The sequence below is a fragment of the Hypanus sabinus genome, chromosome 22 (genome assembly GCF_030144855.1).
Source record: "Hypanus sabinus isolate sHypSab1 chromosome 22, sHypSab1.hap1, whole genome shotgun sequence".
In the NCBI taxonomy this organism is placed as follows: Eukaryota; Metazoa; Chordata; class Chondrichthyes; order Myliobatiformes; family Dasyatidae; genus Hypanus; species Hypanus sabinus.
The window spans coordinates 43,638,187-43,656,886 of NC_082727.1; the positions used below are offsets into that span (position 1 = coordinate 43,638,187).

General features: G+C 36.8%; 1 protein-coding gene across 1 annotated transcript in view; it reads left to right on the plus strand.

The window, feature by feature from the left end:
* The window catches only part of LOC132379569 (cilia- and flagella-associated protein 46), a 236,555-nt gene that overhangs the window by 122,425 nt on the left and 95,430 nt on the right, over window positions 1–18,700 (plus strand). The window contains exons 26-34 of the mRNA XM_059947632.1: window positions 2,006–2,087; window positions 2,523–2,670; window positions 3,883–4,066; window positions 4,902–5,061; window positions 5,891–6,126; window positions 8,039–8,152; window positions 10,342–10,506; window positions 12,486–12,634; window positions 13,329–13,427. Of these exons, the coding sequence (XP_059803615.1) occupies window positions 2,006–2,087; window positions 2,523–2,670; window positions 3,883–4,066; window positions 4,902–5,061; window positions 5,891–6,126; window positions 8,039–8,152; window positions 10,342–10,506; window positions 12,486–12,634; window positions 13,329–13,427 (1,337 nt within the window). The remainder of the gene's footprint in view (window positions 1–2,005; window positions 2,088–2,522; window positions 2,671–3,882; window positions 4,067–4,901; window positions 5,062–5,890; window positions 6,127–8,038; window positions 8,153–10,341; window positions 10,507–12,485; window positions 12,635–13,328; window positions 13,428–18,700) is intronic.

Genomic DNA, 18,700 nt, shown 5'->3' on the forward strand with positions numbered 1-18,700 from the left:
AAGTGATATTCCCAAAACAGTTCTTTGAAGTGATATTCCAAAACAGTTCTTAAAGTGATATTGCCAAAAGTTCGATATGCTCACAGTCCATTTAAAAGGAGAGACTTTACAGGACGATTTAAGTTCTCTTTCACGTCGCTTGCTTCGATTCCCGACGTCGAAATTCCCACGAAGAATTTACGAAACAGAACGGCTTAAAGGCACTGACCTTTCCTTCTCCACTACCTTCAATCCTTTCTAGGTAAACCTAGGGATTAACACGAAGATAGTCAACGAAATCCTTCCAAATAAGGATCAAACAAAGGTCGCCCCCGTTTCACCGTAGAAAGCGATTCTCCTCGATCTTTAACTTCCAACCTTGAATCTTCACTCTCCTTTAATTCTCAAACTAACAGAATCATAAAGAACCTGTTGGCATTAACCTTTTAAACTTTAGGCATTAAATAAAAACTTCATCCTTCAACTAAACTGCGTCATCACTTCAAACACGCAGTGGCATGAAGTCAACTTGGCAAATCCAGCCACGAACTGCCCCTCCTCACAGGGTGGGGTCTACCTTTTATAACCTGTAAAAAAACCTGTCACATGATCTCTACTGGCGGGAAAATGATGTCATTCCACCATCACAAGACCATCACCTCAAGTCCAGTACAGCTTCAACCCCAGTCACATGACAAGGGCACCACTGTCATGTGTCACGAGTATGTAACAATATACACACCACCTAGTTCAGGAACAGCTATTACTCTTGACTATCACATAACTATCACATCAGGCTCTTCAGCCAAAGGGGAGAACTTCACTCAACTTCACTTGCTCCATCATTGAAATGTTCCCAGAGCCTATGGACTCACTATCAAGGACTCCTCATCTCATGTTCTTAATATTTATTGCTTAGTTATGTATTATTATTTGTTGTTATTATTATTTCTTTGTTTTTGTATCTGCACAGTTTGTTGTATTTTGCACACTGGTTGAGCAGCCAAGATGGTGCAGTCTTCTATTGTGATTATTATTCTATTATGGATTTATTGAGTATGCCTGCAAGAAAATTAGTCTCAGGGTAGTATATGGTGACACGTACAGTGCCTATAAAAAGTATTCATCTCCCTCCCGGAAGTTTTCATGTTAATTTAGATCATTTTGTTGGGATCTGTTTTCATTTTGACACAAAAGGGTCTTTTCTGTTGATCAAAAAACCCAAATTAAATTCTGTGATTCAATGTTGTAAAACAATAAAACATGAAAACTTCCAGGGAGGGGAAGTACGTACTTCGGTAATAAACTTACTTAGAACTTTGGACTTTGGGTTGCTCTGTCTAAAGTCTACTTGTAAATTGTGGTTCACAATGAAAGTTGTGCTGAAGTTGAAACACCATCTTTGATTTGACGTTAAGCCAAACATCAGAAGTTATATGGCTTTGGGGTAAGATACAAGAAACAGACTGGTGAGAGAAACATAGTTTTTTTTAATTCAAAGGATTGAATATTATGGTTGCTGGAAATAAGAAGTTGAAATAGAAAATACTTGAAAGACTCAGCAGGTCAGATATTCTGCAAGGAGATAGAAACAGAGTCAAATCACTACTTATTGAAACATTTACCAGCAGATAAGAAAGTGAGTACCACAATAAGAAACTGTAGTAATACTAAGGGAAAATAAACAATGGAATGGGAATAATCCACTAGTTGTTTCCAGGAAGTGACAGAGCACAAATAACCCAATGATCTAATGTGTTGTATGACTCAAAGAGAGTCCTCATGTTTCTGCATATGTAAGCTGAACATTTATGAACCTTTTCACTAGAACCATGTGTGGCCTCTTTAATCACAATCATGCATTAGCATTCAATGTTTATACCAAAAAATGAATCCATTACTAAACTCCTATTAGCATCGCACAGTCAGAAATGTATTGGTTTCACCAATTATTTTTCAGGATTTAAATGCGTGGCTCAGGTTCAAGGCTGTTTTCACTGCATAATCTTTTCCTTGTGCACTATAGGAAGGAGAAAAGGAAGAAATGTCTCCATACCCAACAATTAAACAGCAAATACATTATTCCATTCAAGATCAATTACTGATACGTAAGTGAAACCTTCTGTTCTTTACAGCAGCCTCTTAAGTTGACAAATCATTTCTTAATATAGTTGTAGACTAATTTAGGAGTAACAGCAAAAAAATACTACCTGGCAAAAATTGATTGTTCATCCCAGCTAGTCCATGATACCATAATTGTAATCCATATGCCCAAGATCACTATCTTTTCATTTCCTTTCCTTAAAACTCATTTTGGCCTGTAATTAAATTATAGTACAATCTATAGGGTCACGCTCTTCTCCGTAAAATATTTTCTCTATGTCCTGAACCTTCTACGGTTTAATTTTTATGAAGGAATTTATTCTCATCTCATTCCTGAATAGTTAAGCCCTTATTTTGAGACTGTAGTGTTTGTTCAATTTGTCGTCCCTGGTGTTTACAGTATCTGTATAATAATCATAGCTCATTACATTTATTTGAAGCTATTGGTGATGCTGAAGATGATCTCAAGTTAAGGGCAGCAATGTACGGTCTTTTATTTCACATTAATGCAAATAAAGGAGACTTGAAAGCTGGGTTAAAGGTGTTGGACAATGCTATCAGTGAAATGCCAAAGACAAAGCAGAGGCTGTAAGTAAAATGAGATATGTTCCTAAAAAATTAGATTCATTTTAATTTATTTATCACATGTACATCAAAACATTCGGTGAAATACATAATTTCCTTAGCAACCAACACCACCTAAGGTTGTGCTCATAAATATCACCACGCATTCTGGCATCAACAAAGCATGGCCACAATGCTCAGCAGAACAATAGCAACAAAACAACAACAAGAAAAAAACCCTTTCCTCCCTTCCATCCATCCAATTACATACACACAGACAATCTTCCAAATCCAGGGCAGGAGGCTTCCAGGCCTCCAGCCTCCATTAGACACTTGGACTTGTAGACATCAGGCCTCCGATGTCCACAGTGGACTCACAGAGTCACGGCTTAGGCTATCAGGCCTCAACTTCAGGACTTCCAATCGACCTTTGGGCTTTGATCTTTGGTATCGACTCCGTTACTCAGCGATGATGGAGCACTGAATTCCAAGCCTCGAATTCTGGACTCACCAATGACAGGACCTCAAACTCTGGACTTGCCAAGTCGCATATCAAGGGAGAATCAGCTCTTGTGTCTTAATTTCGCTGATCCTGAGGAGAACTTGCTGACTGGGTAGTGGGAATGGCACCAATCCTCACTGGTCTTCATTCAGATCATCTGCTAGCCCAACACCTGTCTAAAGATGTCCTTCATCCACATTGTCATTGGCCTTTGAACACAGAGCACAGAGTGGAGGCCTAGACTCCAGCCTTATTGCTAACTCTCTACATTTGTGTACCTAAATGCTAACTTGATCTCTAGCTCCAAAAACCATCCCTACCAACCTGGAACTTAAGTTTCAGGTTGAACCACAACCTTGACTAAGACCACAGCTTGGCACCACCTTGAATGGAAGAAATTAATAGTACATGAGAGAAGTCAGTTTTTCTGACTGCACCTTGTCTAGCGAGTACTGGATAGATGAGGTGCAGTTTTGCTCTAATGAGATATCATTAGTAAGGTGCCCCATCTTTTGAAGATGTTATACACTGAGAAATTCCCTATATTGCAGATACCACCAAGGAAGCAATGGTTGAGAATGAATACAACAGTACATTCCATTCATAGATGTAAAAATGCATTTTAAATTGTATTTTTATCAGTTTGTTTTTAACTTATGCATTAATCAGGTTATGAATGTAAAATATTTTCAAAAAGTACAAAACTTTCTTGATGTTTTTCTTTCTATTTTAAGGCTTCTTTTCAAGCATAGAATTATGGTAAATGCCAGGCTTGGTCGCAATATCCAGATGGATATGCAGAAGTTAAATGATGAAAGTGAAGACCATATATCTTATATGTGGCACCGTGTGGCAGTATTCTCAAAGGACGTAGCAAATCAATTAACTTGCTATCAGAATTCAATTGGTGCATTGAAGGTACTTTGCACATGTATTCAGTATAACAGTAAGCTATAGTGAATGGTTCTCTGCCTTAAAACTTTAAATGATTATAAACAATTGTAGTCTTCAATATTTAATGGTTAATGTTAAAACAGGTACATTAGATCTATAGTAATAAAGCAGAGAATCAAAATTAACAGGAAAGTAATCCAACCAAAAAAATGTAATTAATTCCTAATCTCAGCAATTAAACGAAAACGACTTCATCTCCACCAATCTTTCCTTCAGACTCTTTTCTAGGCCTATTGCATCTGCAAAATAATTTCCCATAATATGCCTTCTATAATTACATATCATCTCATCATGATCATCTGATCATTCCTAAAGTCCAAGCTTAAGGCACAGTAGAATGCTGTCTCATTGCTGTTCTGAACCAGCAGTCTCCATTTCATAACCACATAACACTATTGTTAATCTCTACCATCATTTTTTTCAGTTTGTCATTATGAACGTTCTCATTTTTCTCTGTGGCATTTCCATTTCTCTATGTATGCCATGTCTTTTTTGTTTAGTTTCTTATTAAACTTTTGCATTGTGCCACATTATTGAACCCCTACAAATCGAACCTCCGCCGGCAGAGTTGTTCCTGTTAATTCCAGCCTCACTACTTATCCACAAAGTTCCTTTTGAAATGCTATGTGCAATAATCCGTGTATTGTCACTGCACACCTACAACAAACCCCGTATATTCCAGCATTTCAATTTCCTGGTCCAATAGTATAAAAATGAGTAACACAATGTTTAAAATTTGATGCCTTCTTGTGTGAATTTATTTTGTGGATTCTATTAATATTGCATTTGATTTGTTCAGAAACCAGAAAGTAACTGGCAGAAGATTGAAGAATTGATTGAATTTGGTGAATGGTTGTATTGCAATGGATTTTCTATCACTGATGCTCTCTGTCAGTTAGACTGGGCAGTAGATATACTTCTGAGTATGAAACATTGGGTAAAACCTACAGAGGATGAAGGTGAGCTAAACTGATTTCTTTTTTCCGAAGTTATAAGTTTTATGATGGGGTAAATCACTTACAGCTCTTGCTTGCAAGTCTGCATGCTCAATGCCATTCTGATGTTCAGAGAATCCAGTCATTATGAGACCTAAGCACATCCCAAGCACATGAATGCCTGATATCAACCAAGAATTTGAAAAGAGAAACTTGATAGTTCTTGTAAGGGGTGTGGGACTTACAATGTGTGGTTGTACTTATCTGAGCAGATGGATACTGAATGGGAATGTATTCAGAACTCATTTTCACACCTTGGAATCACTAGCCAGTGCTAACTGGCAGTGTACACAGTGTGCCCAATATTGTAGGTAATACTAAAAGTGTGCACCTGACTCACCAAACAATATGATGGCACACATAGCCCCAAATAAACTACAGAGTGGAGTCCAGTTTCTTCTTCCAAGCTTCAATTTATCATCATTGGACATTGCATCCTATTCATGAAAGCCCTACGACTGATGTCTTGACCTTATACCCATTAAACTGATGAAGAACTAATTTCCCTTTCTATGCACTATGCTAATTCGTATTGTAAACAACTCCCCTTCTTCTGAAAATCCCTTCTTTCAAATCTGTCGTCTGGATGTTCATAAGTAGACTAAATGAAATAGTGCCATCTAGTGATGCATTAAAAAGACAATCCTTGTAATTCAAAAGAGAGTTGACAAAATTCATCACCTCTATTTCTGCTTTCATGAATGTGTCAAATGAAATAACCTTTTTTTTACTCTTTTAAATTTGGATCTTGGTTCTGATATCTTTCTTCAGTTGTTATATTTGTTTTTCACAGAAGAGCACGTAAGGAATGAGGATATGCCAAAAAGTGAAAACTTCATTCCAGTAAATCATCAGCTACTGATAGGAGCACAAAGTATTGACACTAACCTGACCTTAGCAGACCTGCAGGATGTGAGACAACTGGAAACACTGGTTATAGTGCAAACTATAATGGCAACAATTGCAGGCCGTGCTTCATCCAAGAAACACTGTTTAATGGCGTATGCTTATGTTATGTGCATTTGGCAGGTACGTAAGAGATAAATTCTGCTTTATAGTGGGAATTTTACAGGTTTCAAACAGGGTTCTTTTTTCATTGATGGTATCGGCCAGCTGTTTTTATCCTATTAAACAAAGTGAGTTATAACTTCATTGGGAATCTTTGTATAATGAAATGTAGAATCCATTTTCAATTTCAGGTTATGCTTAAGACTGAAAAAAATTGAAATCCAGTTTGACTAGTTCTAGAGCTACAACTTAAACTAAAGCTATTAAAGCACATATAAAATGGAAATACACAATAAAAGGAGATACAGAAGCCTGAAGGCACACACTCTGCAATTCAGAAACAGCTTCTTCCTCTATGCCATTCTGTCATCTGATTCCTAAATGGACATTGAAGCTTTGGACACTACCTCACTTTTTAAAATATACAGTATTTCTGTTTTTGCACATTTTTAAAAAAATCTATTCAATATATGTAATTGATTTACTTGTTTATTTATTATGTTTTGTTTTATTTTTCTTCTCTCTCTGCCAGATTATGCATTGCATTGAACTGCTGCTGCTCAGTTAACAAATTTCACATCACACGCTGGTGATAATCAGCCTGATTCTGAAGGAAGATATTAGTTAATGCATTTATGCCTAGAATTCCTCGAGCACTTCATTGGGTACCCTATTTGGGTCAAACAATGAAGCACCACTGGCAGTGGGGAGTGAGAGGACAGAGGAGAGAGATGATCAGATACTACCAACATTTAAAAGGAGAAATCAGGAGATTTGCAATGGAGGAAGTGATGTAGATGGTTGGTGAATAAGTACTGATTGAAGATTTAGAATCTGGGCCATCTGGAGCATCAGATCTGGAGACCGAAGCCTGGGATTCTGGTGATCATGGTTTTAGAGCAATAGGCTGTAAAATAGTGTAATAGTGTAAAGATGGGCTAAGAAGCCACAGGATAAAGTTGAGTTATTGATTTCCTTCGCAGAATTCCTAGAATGGAACAATGTGGGGACAGAGTGCACCAGAAGGAATGTTGCATGAATGATGGTATCACCCCTACTTTTGAAGTATTTTGTTTATCGAAGTACTTCTCAGATATGTCCTGTTTGGTTGTGTGTTTTAACAGTACTCGTTTGAACATATGAAAAATTTCATTGCCCAGTATGGTTAAGTACTGCTCTTTACTTAAATGAATCAGTTGGCGGCAACAACTCTGCGTCTGTGTACTTAGGCAGTGGAGGTATCACATCACCCTATTTGCTGAACAGCCTATTCAACACTGCCAGCCAGCACCTTACGCATATTAAAATGAGGCCCAACAATTAAATTAGATCAAACTACTTGTAAATGTCACTGAAAGTGCATAAGTTATGCTCGACAATTGACCTAATTCGTGCTAATTGAAAATCATTCTTCTGTTACCATAATTCTGTCATTCTGTTGGATTATGATCCTATTGTTCCCCAAGTCAAACCTTAAGTTTGTTGTCTAAATTACACCTTAAGTTTCCCCAGCCTGGACACTCATTTTGCCAGCTCTGATTGTTAATTTGCTGAGTATAAGAAAACACAGCTATGTTACTAGCCATTCCCATCCTTCTCTATTTCCAGTACTTTTAATACAGTATATCCAAACACTATTGGCTTTTGAACTAAATATTTTGCTATGTTTCTTCTTCTTCACTGGGGACCATTCATTGTACAATGAGCATCTTTAACTGTTTTATATTTCACCTTCTGCCTTCTGAGGTAAAGGATGCTGTGGCACAGTTTGATTAAGTGTAGAGATCTCTCCAGTAAACAATACACTAACAATCCCTAAGCATATAGTACTTTTTAAGCTTGGTTACAAATTAATTTCTGATAACAGATTCTATTTGAAGCTATCAATTGTATTTTTTAGCAAATTCTTTGTTTCCTTAAATTGTAATTGTAGGTATCTCTGGCATCGGCAAGGATACTCATTAGGGAGTTAGCTGCTGCAACTCCTCCAAAGACGACTCGTGTAGACACAGGAACCAAATCAAATAAATCAAAGGGCAAGAAAGAGGTATTGTGCATAACTGTGTGAATTCATATTTATCTGAAATGTAATTTGATTTTGGCACTTCATGTGTAGCAAGTGATTGCACATCCATAATCCTAGTACACAAATAATAATGTCTCTTCTTAAAATGCCAACTGTGCCTTTTCCTCCACTGATGCTGCTTGACTCACTGAGCTCTTCCACCAGTTTATTTTTAGCTCCATATTCCAGTATCTGCGGTCTCTTGTCTATCCAATATGCAACATGTGATTCCACACCCATAAACTCAGAGGACACATAAACCCAAAGACAGAAGGTGCTGATTGACTGCTACAGAGTAGCCGAAGTAACATAAACAACTGTATGATTTGGACTAAGTTCTGAGGGATATTCTTTCCTCAATATCAATATCTGATCTTCTGTTTCAGTGGATTACAGAATGTAACTTCTCCAGTAAAAAGGAATTAATATTTGTAAACAAATTATCTGAAAAAGCAACACAACTCAAAGCATCTGATGTGCTAAATTATTACAATCCGGAATTACTGTCGGAATCCTTTTCGTTGTTAGCTTAGCACTGGATTACTTTCCATGTTAATGGTGCCAATAGTATAGTTACAAAAAAAAACCTTGACATGTAATCAAATACCACCAGCTTAGGTTCTGTAACAGCATTTTGATGTTTCATTGTGATCTTAGCAATTGATTCGGTCTTGATCACTTTTTATCTTTGCTTCATACTTTAGTTTCAATATACTTATCATAATAAATTTATATAGTATATTTACCTCATATGAAAACTGTTTGGAAGAGCCTTTTGAATTGTACATCCCACATGGTTTTTAAAGCACTAAATTGATCAATGGCTAATTGTTACTCCTATGACATATTAGGGATTTCAATTACAGCTCATTTTTGTTTAGCCCTATTGACACATCAGTGTCATGAAATACTTTAGGGACCACAATAAAAGTTATTTTACTAAAGATATTGCTCTGGAATTTATGGTGAGTAATAAGCCTGACAATTGTCATGCTCTACAAAGCCAATTTGAATCCGATCGGTGAATTCCTAATGGGAAAATCATACCCATTGAAGTGCTCATACAGGCTGCTAAGCCAACTTCTCAGTCTTCTTGGATACAAAATGGGGAAAAAAATGTGTGAATGGTTATATTCAAAACCTATTAAAATTAATCTGGTTGTTAAAATTTTTAAATGCTGTTACAAATTCCTTTTAAAAATAGGCACTTGAGAACACTGGAAACTTATTCAACAAAGCTTTACTTAATCTGAATTTTGCCTTTGTTTCTCAGAGTCACTTGTAGAAAATAAATGGTTTTGCTTAACCTGTATCAGCCCTTCCCTGACACAGGGTCAGCCGGTATATTTGGAATTTGTCATTCTGCCATTGTTTTCATGAGAAATCTAATGTAGTCAGAATAGTAAGGGTGAGAATCTCTTGAAAAGTTTGTGCAAATTTGATTGGGAGAAACTGCCTTCCTATCATGTGAAGAAATGCTAATAGAACTTCTGTCATTTAGTAAAATACGGATCAAGGCACTAAAGGAAGTGAGTAAGATAGCCATGTAGGGACAGTTTGAAATGGAATTCTTAAGCTGAGGATGTGGCTTCAAAAAAAGATTGTACAAAATCAGGAAGTATAAACAGTAAAACAGGAAGTAAAGTTTTCTTGAAAATTGTAAATCTATAGGGGCTTTCAGCCATATAAAACGGGATACTGAAGGGATCTGAACACAAGGTTAGATTTTTTTAATTTAATCTAGTGCTAGATTGGGAAAATGAATAAGTGGTTCTAAGTATGAATTGGGACATGAATTGAAATAGGTTGATGGTGAATCTAGCCAGGAGACATTTAAAGCAATCAAGTTGGAATAAAGGTTTTAACGGTGAATAACTTGAGAGAAGAGTGGTAACATATGAATGAGATTCGTGGTAATTATCAAACTTCAGCTGCATTGGCCTGTTGACAAAATTATGTTCTAGGTTTAATAATAGATTTATTAAATAGGATACAACTGCATAAATGCAAGTCTAGCAATGTAGTTGTATTAAAAAAGTAAATGCAGAAAATATTCAACAGGTCAGACAGATGAGTAGGAAGAGAAATAGAACTAATAGATGTTGAAGGCCCTTCATTTGTATTATTGTTTTAGGTGTATTTATTTCTGGAGTATCTTTCTTTTCTAATAGCCAACATCTGATGGTCAAGAGAAATCTCAATCAAATCTACCACCTGCAGCTATGCCAGCTAATCCAGCAGAATGGGCTCTTTATGTTTGTCCCAGTGAAGTTCGAGAGGCCTTCAAAAGAGGCACAAGTAGTTGCCTGATCAACAAGAAAAATATCTTGAAACCTGTAAGTATAAGAAACATTTCATTGAGAACACAATTGGCCAGTGATTTGTCATGCTAATGTAAATATTAAGAACATTAACAAAGAAATGCTTTAGATTTTCTTTCCACTTACTTTTATTGTCAGAAAGTAGTTACAGAACTTGGCGAAGTAAACTGTTAATAATAAAAGTTAGTCAACAGACACAATGATGGAAAGGTTAGCAAAGGACTTAATTCACTGTTGACGACTACTTCAATCATTCAGTCAATGATGTTGATCTGCATACTGCTTTCATAATTTATAAATTCATTGGTGCCTGTTGTTCCATTAAATTTTTAATTTAATTGCTGTGTGCAATGCTGCATTCAATAATTTAATGTTTACCTGCAGCCAATTTATTTTCAAGATGATGAAGTCCATTGAGATCTGCACACCTCAATGTATCATTTGATGTAAAAAAATAGCTCTTATAATTGTCACTGGAAGATACACTGGACAACAATTTTTTTCAGAAGTGTTGCTTCCTCAGAATTTTTTTTGTTTATGATAGACTGTTTGAAGATGAGCGCAAATATAATTTTGACTACTTGTATCATGTAGGAATTTGGAGAAACAACAAATTAACTTTTATTGAATATAATGTGTTTGATTGCATAATGGTGCTGATGCTTTACCATAGTTTAACTAAGTTAAAAATATTTTGTTAATGATTTTCATTTGTACTCAGTGTCTGAGGCTTCTCGTTTAAGTGTCCAACAATAATTCACCAGCATTGATGGATTCCAGTTGCCCTGGTATCTTTTCTCCATGACCGCAATGTCCTGGTGAAACCTTTCACCATGCTCGTCACTAACAGCACCAAGATTGGCAGGGAAGAAGTCTAAGTGGGAATGCAGAAAATGAATCTTTAGTGACATGCTGCATTTCACTGTTTTATATGCCTGAAGCATGCTTTCAACCAGCTGCATGTAGTTTGGTGTTCTGTAGATGCTGAGAAAAATTTCAACAACTCCCTTGAATGCCTTCCATTCGATTTTCTCCGGTCCCACTAGAAATTCTTCAAACTGCCTGTCATTGATGATCTGTTTGATTTGTGGACCAACAAAGAATGCTTTCCTTAATCTTGGGTTCAGTTATTCTGGGAAGCATCTGTCTCAAATATCAAAATCCTTCATAGAAATTTTTGTACCCAGTGATAGCAAATCCCATCCTTACAGTCCTGAACCCAATAATTATTACTAAAACCTGTCCTGCCACGCAGCAGCTGCACCGCCTAAGCATGCCCTAGCATGCCTGGACAAGATAGGAAACTTTCCAGCTTACATTGTAGGAAACATTTTAATTGAATTGAATTATGATTTGAAATAAAGAACATAAGTTTATTAAAAATGGTGCATGATAGGGAAATTTCAGGTAATTTTTATGATCAGTAGCCTAAAATTCATAAGATACACCTAAAAGTATTCAGGAAGCAAAATCTTTGTCGTCCAGTGTTGCTTGTAAACATTAAACCTATTCCATATATGAAAGCATTTGACTGAAATATCCTATGTGTCACATTTTCTACTTTATATTATTGTTTTACATTAAAATGCAATGTATTTATTTGCATCATAATATTAATTCTAATATACTAGAAATCAATATTTAGCTGAATTTCCAAATCATTATTTTGATCTACACGCAGTCATAATTTCAGATTTTGTACTTCATTGCACAGATATGACCTCCTTAGACCCCGATTGCTTCTTATGTGCAATATAAACAAAAGAAAATGACCTTTGATTTCCATCAAGACAGAAAGATACCTTGAAAATACTTGATGCTGCTTGTTGAGCAAAGATTGTCAGGACTAAGTAAATCTCACAAACTAATGCAGCAAATGTTAGTATCTTGTGCTGAATTGTTGAATAGAAAATAACCCAACAATGATGCTTACTGCATTAAATTTGAAAATATAGTTTTCACAATATTAACTGATTTATTTTCCATTTTGAAAGACCTACACTTTATTCTACATGGACTTATTAGTGAAAGAGTTGCAAAGCTTATCGTATACACACCTGACACTGCCCATTCTTCAGCTTGAAGAATTAATAGCCAAGGAAGTACTGGATAACAAGGGTCTCTCTGACTTGTATCACCTCAGGTGATTTTTTATTTATATTCTAAGTACTATTTAATAAACTATTGTCTAAGTAATTAATGCTTTGTTATCTCTTGATAAAAATTCTTATTATCCAGTCAGTGAATCCAGTCAGTAAAAAATAATAATCGACTTCTGGGCCGAGACCCTTCTCCAGGACTCTGATGAAGGGTCTCGGCCAGAAACATTGACTGTTCACTCTTTTCTATACATGCTGCCTGTTCTGGTGAGTTCCTCCAACCAATGCCACACAGCTTCCCCAACATCTGTCTCGGCAATGAACCAATGAACTGGACTTGCAGTATTTTCTATTTCCACTGTTCCCTAGTATTTGGTGATCATAAGAAAAAACATTTAAGATACACATTTGCACCATTGGTTGGACCTGAAGAGGCTACTGTGATCATCTTGTCAAGCAGTCTTACCCTTAATGGTGGTTCCATAATCTATAGATCTGACTGCCCACATGCTCTCTAATCAGTAAATTTTATGAACTCTAAAATTTCTTTGCATATTTTAATGCTCACCTATACATATTTGCCTATCTCTCTCCGCTAATCTCTAATGGTAATTGGTCTATTAAGTTTCTATCATTTAAAACTCTTGAATGCATCACAGTATTCAATTTGTACATTTTCTGCACATTTTTTCATTGAGTTTTAGCCTAAATTACCAATCATGCGTTTATCTTCCACAGAATTACCCAGATATGTTTAAAGCTGAATTTGACCCAGGCTGCTCAGTACCATGAAAATATACCAGGATCAATGTACATCTATGATACAGAGCAGACTAAGTATATATATTTTTTTAATATTACCCAATATATCTCAGTTTGTGTTTAGTTGAATAAATAAACATTTTCAAATTGTGAATGCATATGGCACATAGATAGAAATTACAAAACTGTGTCCTTCATAATTGGTAAAATATATTCAGTCTTCATTTGATAAAGGATCTCATTTACTAGGCAACTGAATGTGTTCATTTAATTTGATCTATATGGAATGGGTATATGAAAGGGATAAATCTCCCAATATATTATTTAAACTAATACCCATTGGTTTAAACATGAAATCATTTCAGTAGAATTGAAAACTGGGGGAAATATTCAATGTCATCCCTCATGCACTTCCACCTGAAGTCTAAATTAACCCTGCATTATCCATGGTGGGAAATGGACTAAGAAATATATTATGATTGGGACTTAGAAAGTGAACATTCCTTTCTGTTATATCATATTCATGATTCCAAAGATTTAAAGATGTAGAGAATAAACTCCAGTAGAGTAAGTGGAACCCCTTTGATCTTCTAAAATCACACCATTTCTCATTTTAAAATTGTTTTTATTAATTATTATTGAAGATTAACAAAAAAGAGACATTAAGTCAATATGTCATTATGTACAATAAGGAATTAAATTAGCAAATAACTGATTAACAAAGCTAAGCAATAGACAGTAGGTGCAGGAGTAGGTCATTCAGCCCTTTGAGCCAGCACCACCAATCAATGTGACCATGGCTGATCACACACAATCAGTACCCCGTTCCTGCCTTCTCCCCATATCCCTTGACTCTGCTATCTTTAAGAGCTCTATCTAACTCTTTCTTGAAAGCATCCAGAGAATTGGCCTCAACTGCCTTCTGAGGCAGAGCATTCCATAGATCCACAACTTTCTGGGTAAAAAAGTTTTTCCTGAACTCCATTCTAAATGGCCTACCCCTTATTCAATATATCAATAATAAGAAGAAAAAAATAAAGTGTAATATTTTTTAAAAGAGAAAGGAGGAAAAAAAAGAACCCCTACTAACTAAAAGAAACCCAACTAACTGAAAAAAACAACAGAAAAAAAAAACCATTGGGAGCACAATCCCGGAGCTATACATAGAAACATAGAAAATAGGTGCAGGAGTAGGCCATTCAGCCCTTCAAGCCTGCACTACCATTCAGTATGATCATGGCTGATCATCCAACTCAGAACCCTGTACCTGCTTTCTCTCCATACCCCCGATCCCTTTAGCCTCAAGGGCCATATTTAACTTCCTCTTAAATATAGCCAATGAACTGGCCTTAACTGTTTCCTGTGGCAGAGAATTCCACAGATTCACCACTCTCTGTGTGAAGAAGTTTTTCCTCATCTCGGTCCTAAAAGGCTTCCCCTTTATCCTTACACTGTGACTTAAACATCATACAAGCTTCCACAAAAAAACATCAATCCGCCAACTCAAATCCATTTAAAGAAAAATCGGAAGGAAACCATATTAAGTAACTCAAGTTAGATGATAGTAGCGAGCTAATGAACCCCACCTTTTCTCAAAATCAAATCGAGGATCAAAAGTTTGACTTCTGATTTTCTCCAAACTAAGACATAGCATCACCTGAGAAAACCATTGTATCAAAGTAGGAGTAGAAGCATCTTTCCATTTCAACAGAATAGCCCTTCTGGCCAATAATGTAACAAATGCAATTACATGTTGGACTGATGGAGAAATACCATGAATATATTTAGGGATTATACCAAATAAAACTGTCAATTTATTAGGTTATAAATTAATTTTTAAAACTTTGGAAATTGCAGAGAAAATAGACTTCCAAAAATGTTTCAGAACAGAACACGACCAAAACAACATCACTTCTTAAAACTGAGATTGTAGTTGTATCACACATTTATTTATAGATACTTCACCAAAGACTGTATCAAAGATTAACTAACAAGCGGGCAGTCATCAGTGGCTGGAAGTATTGAGTGAAAGTGTTTTTCAATATTGTGTTGTAGTGACCAAAGGATGAACTTAGTGCCAGGTTACTTTGTAATGCATAACACAAATCACAGGTTTCTTTGTGAATGTCACCTTACGCAAACCGTGTGTGCATTTCAATGAGTAAACATTATTAAGGGAATGTCATTGCTAATTCTCCCTTCTTCTGATAACTGTAAGATCAGAAAGATTCCCACTGGGAATATCTTGAAATGCTGTTAATAATACCCATGGTATAGAACTGGCTTAATGAAACAGAATTCTGGTGACTATTCTCATAAAATGATTCAATATTTCATTGTGAGTTCCATAATGAATCTAGCCTATTAACCTTGCAAATCCATACATGGAGCAGTTAATAAGCTGGTAATCAATGTAACCTTCAGCTGATATCCAATTGTTTTATCCAGTTCATAATCACTGTAGGATAATAGGTGTCATCATTAGTCATGAATATACCCTTGTCAATTTCCAAACTGACTCTTCTCATCATTGACAAGTTTCATTAAATCAAGATCTAGAGTCCTGGACTACAAGGAGGACATAGGCTTGCAGGACTGGCAGACATGGCATAGTGCAGAGCACTATGAAGTAAAGCACTTTGTACATATTGCAACAAAAAATGAGAGTCAATATAGGAGTAACAGCATGTTTTTCTAAAAATCCTGGGGGAACAAGAGCTCTAATGCTATGTAAATTTTTGAATGGGGTAGGATAAGCTGAGAGAGAGCCGTTGGTGAGCTATTTTGTCCCCTGTGCTTCATAAATAGAGGGACAGTCCTGATGAAAGGTCTCAGCCTAAAATGTTGACTGCTTACTCTTTTCCATAGATGCTGCCTGGCCTGCTAAGTTGTTCTAGCATTTTGTGTGAGTTGCTCTGGATTTACAGGTTCTGCAGATTTTCTTATGTTTCAGACAAAAAGCTGGTAGTAAGTGTTGAATTTCATTAATACAACTGGAATACTGTGCCAATTTTGTCACAGCATTTTAGGATGGATACTTCCAGGAAATTTAAAGGTTCAAAGGTTCATTTTATTATCAAAGTATGTTTTCAGAATACAACCCTGAGAATTGTTTTCTCCAGGTAGCCATAAAATACAGAAAATTATTGAAGTAGTTGAAAGAAAGATATTAATCCCCCTGCAGAAAAAGAAAAAGAAACAAAAACTCGCAAACCCCAAACCCCTCCAACCCCTCCCTTGTGCAAAAAGCAAAAGATCCAAATCTCTGGTTCACTGATCGGCAAGAAGAAAAGGATGGGTGAGAACACAATAAAAAGCATAGAACTGAAAGAGGCCAATATGAACTACAATAAATGTCAGAATATTGATATCTCTGAGCATCAAGACCCAGCAGCTTCTCCAAGGAGAGGAGGAATGAATGAGTGGCCTCTCTGAGGGAAATGATATGAACCAGCAGCCTGTCCAAGGGGAAGCAACACAATTCAGCAGCCATTCAGTGACATGAACCAGTGGTCCTTTTGAGGGAAGCGACGTGTACTAACAGGCTCTCTGAAGGCAGCAACATGAACCACCTATGATGAGCCTCCGATACTTGATTCAAGGCATCAGGAGGCTGCATTTATTTTGGCCCAAAGTCGGTCATGTCCGAAGTCTTGAAGTTTGTTGAAAATGTAGTCTAGGCATTGGCATAGCTCTGTCTGCTCCATACCCATCATAATGATGATGTTGAGGAAAGCTACACTCAGCGTGGTGTCCATAAGCTGTTAGAAAACTGAAGGAACTGGCTTTAACTCAAAAGGCAGATGGAGGAAGGAAAACAGCTGCTTTTGTGTTGTAATGGTGAGAAGCTCCTGTGAATTTTCTGTCTCTTCTATATGAAGTAGGCTTCAGGCAGGTCCAACTTTGCAAGTAGTGACTACTGTTCAATTTTGCAAAGAGATCTGCCAGTTCCTGTAATGGGAACTGGTGTGTCTCCAAAGTGGCACTGAGACCAGTTGAGAAGTCTGTACACAACCTTACTGTACCGTTGACTTTCTTGATAATGAATATTGGAGCTGCCCAATGTGAGTAGCTTATATCACACCAACTTGTTGCAGGCATTCTAGCTCATGCTCCACAGTTGGTAAAGTAGTGTATTGACCTGACTTTAGGGAGAAGTCTAGCTTTGCAGCTGGACCAGAGATGGAGTTCTGCTTGCAGTTTGGTGCTGCAACCTAAACCTTCTTGCAACACTCTACACAGTGCAATTGTGGTTGCTGTTGTGTGATCTCACACACGGTGGCATGGTGTTGACTGACTGGTTACGCACACCATTGACTTGCCATTCAGCTTTACCACGCAGCTCATTTCAGCAGACAGCTGAAGTGTTCTACTCAATGCAATGCTAGTGGAGTGATGAGTTGATTTGTCTGGTGGGGACCCAAGTGCTTGCCATGTGCATCTGGAGATATTGGTGATGTCTGACACAGTATCGAGTTGTAGCTTGACCAACTGATTGTTGATAAGTATGTTGATGTACCTTTTCCTGGGAGCAAAGTCAATCTTGATGACATTAAATTCCTTGTCGGATTTGATGGCTTTTAAAACTTCTTGTCCTTGTGTTTCACTGGTCAAGAAGGCAGTGAAGGATAGCAAAAGACTTCTTTGTGCTGCAAAAATGTTTCTTGTATTGGCAGTTGCTTGCGTAATGTTATGCACTACACTTCCAACCAACTGCATCTGGCAGCTTGAAGACATGCTGAGAGATGATGTCTGGGCCATTGGAAGTGCATTATCATGTTTCTGTTCGACCAGATTGGAATTGTGTTTCAGGTTGATTAAACGCTGACATTTTTGAGTGACAGCTTATTGAATCATATTAGGGTCTTGCTCCAGTCTGGCTAGGAGTTTTTGCAAATGTCTGCATCACCAGATGCCTGAGGTCTACAAATAAGTATCAGACATTTGAATTGTGATTCAGTCACATTACCCAGCTTGAGCTTTGCACATTTGCAACTGATGACACCGGCATATGTGATAAATTAATTGGCATCATGTTTAATGAGTTTTAGGCATTGGAAGCAAATACTGAAGATGTGAAAACTCTCCAGGATTGCTTGCTAGTTGTGGACAGTTTCATCAAACAATAGGTCACAGGTGTTCTTAGACAGAATGAAGTTGAAATAATGCTCATGTTCAGCAGTATCCAGTTTAAAGAGCAAAGTGCATGTCTTTCACGAGCCGTCTTTACTGGTGAACTTGACCCGGAATTTATCTTCATTACATTTAAACCATGATTGAAACATAACCGCCGAAGCAGTATCAAACCGGAAGTTGGTAATAGATGCAACTGACTGAAGTGAGTTCTG